General features: G+C 45.1%; 1 protein-coding gene across 1 annotated transcript in view; it reads left to right on the forward strand.

Annotated features, from left to right (window-relative positions):
- mapkbp1 (mitogen-activated protein kinase binding protein 1) overlaps window positions 1-7,500 on the forward strand; it is a 60,044-nt gene that overhangs the window by 28,399 nt on the left and 24,145 nt on the right. Inside the window, exons 7-12 of the mRNA XM_067613962.1 lie at window positions 83-265; window positions 2,033-2,193; window positions 3,337-3,535; window positions 4,579-4,722; window positions 5,427-5,635; window positions 5,830-5,921. Of these exons, the coding sequence (XP_067470063.1) occupies window positions 83-265; window positions 2,033-2,193; window positions 3,337-3,535; window positions 4,579-4,722; window positions 5,427-5,635; window positions 5,830-5,921 (988 nt within the window). The remainder of the gene's footprint in view (window positions 1-82; window positions 266-2,032; window positions 2,194-3,336; window positions 3,536-4,578; window positions 4,723-5,426; window positions 5,636-5,829; window positions 5,922-7,500) is intronic.

Genomic DNA, 7,500 nt, shown 5'->3' on the forward strand with positions numbered 1-7,500 from the left:
TAATCAGCTGTTAATCAGCTGTTAATCAGCTGTTAATCGGTCGGTCATGGTGTTGATGTGATCATGTGTTCATCATCTGCAGGTGAACGCCACCGTCCCTCTGCTGGGGCGTTCAGGGCTGCTGGGAGAGCTCAGGAATAACTTTTTCAGTGATGTGGCGTGTGGGCGGGGCCGGCAGGCCTCCTCCACCTACTGCATCACGTCGTCTGGTCTGCTGTGTGAGTTCAACGACCGCCGACTCCTCGACAAGTGGGTCGAGCTGCGGGTGAGTCTGTGTGCTGCTTCCACTGCTACAAACGTCTTCACAACGTCTCCTCAACGAGACAGACAGTGATGTCTGTTGGTCACATCAGAGTAAAAAAACATGTCTGTCTGGTTCTTCTTTCTCCAGGATTGTAAGGAAATTAACAAACACTTCAAACTAGTTTCTAACTTCCTGTTTTTTCTGCAGGATACAGTCTGAACATTAACAGCAGTCACATCACTACAGAGAGTCTGCAGCTAACATGCTAGCAGCTCTGTGAGGCTAAATGCTAACATCAGTTAGTAGGGATAGTGGTAGAAACTGTTAATGTTCCTTTCTTTTACACAATTATCTAACTTTTTTGGTAAAGAGAAGCAGTAGAAAAGACAAAGTTAGTAATTCATCCTGAGGGGAACATGAATGTGTGAAAATAATTTAAAGTAAATCCATCTAATAGTTGTTGAGATATTCCAACATCATTTGGTTACATGTTAATGATGAACACATTTACTGTCAGTGTTCATGACCCTCAGAGGACGAACCCTGATGACCTCTGCAGGTACAGTCTGTTCTGTACGTCATCTGTTCTCTGCTGGATGTTTTATGATTCTTAATGTTTTATTGTGTGTTTATAATTGACTTTAATCTGAGGTGCCTCTGCTTCTTCCTCTGCTTCCTGTGCAGACAGTTGACTCCGCCTCCGTAAGTCCTCGTCTCACCTGGACTCAGTCAGTCCAGCTAGACTCAGTCAGTCCACCTGGACTCAGTCAGTCCACCTGGACTCAGTCAGTCCAGCTGGTGACACATACAGTATCAGTAAAGAGTAAAAGTGTCATGTGATCATTCATTAAATTCCAATTTAAACTGAAAACATGTTTAATATAATCATTAATTATAATAATAATCATTATCCTCATTGGCTGAACTGACTGACTCAGACACGCCCACTTTCTTCCTCTCACCCCATTGGTCGGTTTCACAGCACGCCGTAGTCATTCATAACCAACGCTCCACCTAAAGGGCCGAGTGACGTATCGCGCCGCTTCTACCCCCAGGACCCTGAACGCATCACTCACCTCCACCGACCTCCACTCACTACTTCAGTATCAGTACTGATACTGATAGTATTACTGCAGTAACAGTACTGATACTGCAGTAATAGTACTTCAGTAACAGTACTGTGACTGTGTACTGATACTGCAGTAGAAACACAACCGTCTTTGTCTGAATCTTCACCCACACACATTCTCTCACTTCATTTACATTTTCACTCTTTATCTCCTCGTCTGACAGACACAAAGACACAAACATGTTCGTCTGTTCAGAGAATAAAAACACGTCACCAAAACCTCCAAACAGACGGTTTAATTCTTTCAACAGATTTAATGCATCATGATGTCTCAGCATCTGACAGTTATTTGATACTAAAAGGTGTTACAGCTCTACAGATGTGGAGCTGATGGAGCTGTTAGTGTAGCTGTCTGACTGACATGTTGTATCTTGTGTATTGAACCGACTGCAGAAATAGAAAGATAAACTGATAGATTGATCAGTATCAGATATGTTCAGGATGTGTTTAGCCTAGCTTAGCACAAAGACAGGAAACAGGAAACAAAACAGTTTCCATATGGCAAACAGCTAAACGTCTTCACTTATGAAAAATTGTCATCATCTTCGTCATCACTGTGTTATAATAGCTCAGCAGGAGTCCTGAGTTCATGGTGGTTTGATCCTGACTCACCTGTGTGTGTGTGTGTGTGTGTGTGTGTGTGTGTGTGTGTGTGTCAGACGTCTCAGGCCACCTGTCTGTCCGTCACAGACGAGTTGATCTTCTGTGGTTGTTCTGACGGGACGGTTCGAGCCTTCAGCCCCGTCAACCTGCATTTCTTGTGTACTCTGCCCCGCCCACACTGCCTCGGCGCCGACATCGCCAGTATGATGGACGCCAGGTAACACACACACACACACACACACACACACACACACAGATCACATAATGAGCTCACATCTAAGTACAACACACATCTGCAGCTTTTATACCAGGACACTATTTTCACATTCATCTGCTGAAACTGGAAAGTGTCTCTGTGCCTACGCACAGGATTTGTGACATCACAACTAGTTTGGAGCCAATCATGGTCTAGAATACACAGTCGGTACTTCAGTACTAACAGTCTAGAACACACAGTCGGTACTTCAGTACTAACAGTCTAGAACACACAGTCGGTACTTCAGTACTAACAGTCTAGAACACACAGTCGGTACTTCAGTACTAACAGTCTAGAATACACAGTCGGTACTTCAGTACTAACAGTCTAGAATACACAGTCGGTACTTCAGTACTAACAGTCTAGAATACACAGTCTGTACTTCAGTACTAACAGTCTAGAACACACAGTCGGTACTTCAGTACTAACAGTCTAGAATACACAGTCTGTACTTCAGTACTAACAGTCTAGAATACACAGTCGGTACTTCAGTACTAACAGTCTAGAATACACAGTCGGTACTTCAGTACTAACAGTCTAGAATACACAGTCGGTACTTCAGTACTAACAGTCTAGAACACACAGTCGGTACTTCAGTACTAACAGTCTAGAACACACAGTCGGTACTTCAGTACTAACAGTCTAGAATACACAGTCTGTACTTCAGTACTAACAGTCTAGAATACACAGTCGGTACTTCAGTACTAACAGTCTAGAATACACAGTCGGTACTTCAGTACTAACAGTCTAGAATACACAGTCTGTACTTCAGTACTAACAGTCTAGAATACACAGTCGGTACTTCAGTACTAACAGTCTAGAATACACAGTCGGTACTTCAGTGTACTCTGACTTCTTCTCACTGTGTGCTGATTCAGCCTTTCTGTTCATGGACGTGCTGACTGTCTGTCAGACTGCAGTTTAATTTAAAACCTCTTTCACTCAGTCTGGTTTGTATTCAGACGGAGGTCAGCTGACCACTGGACATGCGGACACGTTACCATGGAAACCACAGAAACATCAGCAGGGTTTTTATTTTTAGTCTCCGTCTGTCCCACAAAATTACTCTCTCTTCTTCTCCTTCTTTTTCTGTTTGCTCCTCAGTCAGCTGTTCTGCTGCAGGTCGGACGCTCGTTACCCGGACACGGTGGCGGTGACCTATGACCCCACCAACCGCTGGCTGTCATGCGTCTACAATGACCACAGCGTGTATGTGTGGGATGTCCGTGACCTCCGCGACCCCCGCCGGGCGGGAAAACTCTACTCTGCCCTCTACCACTCGTCCTGTGTGTGGAGCCTCGAGGTCAGTTTGACATCTGAATCATTCACAGGCCTGAGAGGTCAAAGGTCACAGAGCTGAAACATCATGACGTCATAAAGACCAGTAAAACCAGCTGCTCCCAGTGTTTACTGGAGCAAATGTAAAAACTGAAATGAATACAAACGCAACCAAAATACTTTATTTGAAGATGTTTAAAGGGGACCTATTACATTTATTTCCAGCTCTGTATTTTTATTCTGGGATTCCAGCTTTGCATGATTTACAGTAAAAAAACTCCTTATTTATCTTATACTGGCCCTTTTTTTGGCCGTTTTAGCTCCTGTCTCTTTAAGGCCCGCCTCCTGATGAGTCCATTCTGTTCTGATTGGTCAGCTTTCCGGAAGCCTGTGAGGGGCAGCTGTGTCAGAGTTGTGTTAAGTTACTGCTGATGCAAACCCAACATTTCCTGCTTTACTGCTCCAAATTAAAAGCTTTTAAATGACTAAATAACAGGAGACTTTTATTGTGAAGAATTGAAAGGAAGTGAAACGCGTTCGTCATTGGAGATTCGTTAGCGGTGCTAAAAACCGGTCAAAACAACAACATGTGGAGACATTTGGAGCTGTTTGTTGAGGGGATCAGCTATAAATAATGCAGGGAGGAAGAGTACAAGCAGAAACAGCCACAGTGATGATGATGTTTGATGAAGAGCTGCAGACGACCAGCACAACTCCAACAGGTAAACTACTTGTGGAGTCATGGCTCAGTGAGGAGCAGTGTTCAGAGTAGCGCTGCTGCTGCTTTCTGCTCACAGGGATTAGTGCTTTCACTACGTTTACCTCGTTACTTGACACGTCGGCCACATTTAACATGAACATCCAACATTATAACATCATATATATGACTGAAAACAAAGAAAAGCATCATAGGTCCCTTTTAAATTGAGTCCAGTATCTGCAGCAGTCACACAGAGAAGAATTGATAAGTTGAAAGGAAGTGCACACATTTTGTTTTTCTGCATTAATTAATTGTTTTGTTGTTTTGAAGTGACTGATAAGCTCCTCCTCTTCCTGTGTGTGCTGCAGGTGTATCCTGAGGGGGGAGGAGCAGGAGGGGGAGGTGAGGTGCGTCCTGCCCCGGGCTCCTTCCTGTCCTGCTCCTCAGATAACACCATCCGACTGTGGAACATCGACGGCCTCAACGTGCTGAACAGGAACATCCTGAGCCATGTACGAGCACACACACACACACACACACCTGTACACCTGTACACCTGAACACCTGTGCACCTGTACACCTGTACACCTGTGCACCTGTACACCTGTATACCTGAACACCTGTACACCTGTGCACCTGTATACCTGTATACCTGTATACCTGAACATCTGTACACCTGTACACCTGTACACCTGTATACCTGTATACCTGTATACCTGTATACCTGAACACCTGTATACCTGAACATCTGTACACCTGTACACCTGTACACCTGTATACCTGTATACCTGTACACCTGTATACCTGAACACCTGTACACCTGAACACCTGTATACCTGTATACCTGAGCACCTATGCACCTGTGCACCTGTACACCTGTACACCTGAACACCTGTATACCTGTACACCTGTATACCTGTATATCTGTATACCTGTATACCTGAACACCTGTACACCTGAACACCTGAACACCTGTACACCTGTACACCTGAACACCTGAACACCTGAACACCTGAACACCTGTACACCTGAGCACCTGTACACCTTTACACCTGTACACCTGTACACCTGAACACCTGAACACCTGTACACCTGTACACCTGAACACCTGAACACCTGAACACCTGTACACCTGAAGACCTGAACACCTGTACACCTGAACACCTGAACACCTCACCCGACAGCCTCCTCACCTCTCTGACCTCTAACTCTGCAGGACCTGCAGAAGGTCATTTACGTGGATGACAACACAACGAGTCTCCTGGATACAGAGAGCGTCACCGTCGCCGGCGGCAGCACAGAGAAGGCGGGGACATCGGGCTCAGAGGGGCAGCAGGCTGACCAGAGCAGGGCAGGCATTAGGACCCTGAGAGTCAGTCCTGATGGACAGCACCTGGCCTCTGGAGACCGCATGGGAGTCCTCAGGTGCGGAGGGGGGGTTTGGGGGGAGGGGGGACTGCACTGTGTGGTTTTAATCACAAGTTTGAGTCTAGTCAGGCTGAAAACACACAGAACAAGTTATAACATGCTGTTAACGTCTCTGCTCTGTTTATGTGTGTGTGTTTGTGTTTGTGTTTGTGTGTGTGTGTGTGTGTGTGTGTGTGTGTGTGTGTGTGTAGGATCCATGATCTGGTCAGTATGGAGGAGATCTTGAATGTTCAGGCTCACGACTCAGAGATCCTCTGCCTCGAGTTCTCCAAACCAGATACTGGTGAGCAGCTGTTACTGTGTGTTTGGACACATCTTCACATGTATACAACATATAACAAAATATAGATATAACACAATATATATATACTCGCAATATAACACAATATATTGTGTATATATACAACATTAAAAACAACATCTAAACATACTATAAGACCTAAAGTATATCAACAACCTGTAACTGAAGGGTTGCTGGTTTGATTCCCTGCACTGACAGTCAGCTTTATGGCAGTTAGCAGAACTGCTGTAACGTATCGGAGCTGCTGATCAATAATATGGAAGCAGGTCATCAGCAGGTAACTGCCGTCTCATCTCCGACGCTACGTTCGTCTCACATGACCTGTTTAGGCAGCAGCTGCTCTGCCCGAAGGCTCCGCCTCTGAGCAAGGCAGCGACTCACTGACCTCCGCTCTGCTGTGGCTGCAGCGGAGGAGATGACATCACATGTGACACAGCCAATAGGAGATCAGACTGCAGTTTCACCTGTTCAACCCTCAGAGGTTACAAAGAGGATCTTTGTGCACATTTATGAAAATAAAAACTATTTGTTGGAGCTGTTTTTAATTTTAAACATTTTAAACCACAAACATTTCTTTAAAAGCTGTTTTCCAACATGTTTCTGTGTTCAGTTTCAGTAGATGAAGGTTTGGCTCCCAACCGAAGATGTTCCTGGTCGAATAGCAGTTGTTAGTTCAAGCCATTAGTCAACTAGTCGCCTCATGTTTATGGTATTAATTTAATTATTCAAATCTATCTATTTAACTAGAGCGGCCATGCTAGGTAGCTAACATTAGGCTAGGTGGCTAACGTTAGGCTAGGTGGCTAACGTTAGGCTAGGTGGCTAACATTAGGCTAGGTGGCTTGCATTAGGCTAGGTGGCTATGTTAGGCTAGGTGGCTAACGTTAGGCTAGGTGGCTAACGTTAGGCTAGGTGGCTAACATTAGGCTAGGTGGCTTGCATTAGGCTAGGTGGCTATGTTAGGCTAGGTGGCTAACGTTAGGCTAGGTGGCTAACGTTAGGCTAGGTGGCTAACATTAGGCTAGGTGGCTTGCATTAGGCTAGGTGGCTATGTTAGGCTAGGTGGCTATGTTAGGCTAGGTGGCTAACGTTAGGCTAGGTGGCTAACATTAGGCTAGGTGGCTTGCATTAGGCTAGGTGGCTATGTTAGGCTAGGTGGCTAACGTTAGGCTAGGTGGCTAACGTTAGGCTAGGTGGCTAACATTAGGCTAGGTGGCTATGTTAGGCTAGGTGGCTAACGTTAGGCTAGGTGGCTAACATTAGGCTAGGTGGCTTGCATTAGGCTAGGTGGCTATGTTAGGCTAGGTGGCTATGTTAGGCTAGGTGGCTAACGTTAGGCTAGGTGGCTAACGTTAGGCTACTTACATGTTTCAGATGCTGCGTTCACAGGCAGACGATAGACAGCATGATGATGCACTTTCTTGTGGTCGTTTGTTAGCTAACGTCAACTGGCTTTAGTCTTAGTTATTAGTCTAACTTGAGAATATTGTCCTTTATGAAATGTTGTGAGTTATGTTTGTTTGTGTGGAGTCTTGTTGTGGAGAATTTATCTGTTTTTCGT

This window comes from Thunnus thynnus, chromosome 16 (assembly GCF_963924715.1).
Source record: "Thunnus thynnus chromosome 16, fThuThy2.1, whole genome shotgun sequence".
Classification (NCBI taxonomy): domain Eukaryota; kingdom Metazoa; phylum Chordata; class Actinopteri; order Scombriformes; family Scombridae; genus Thunnus; species Thunnus thynnus.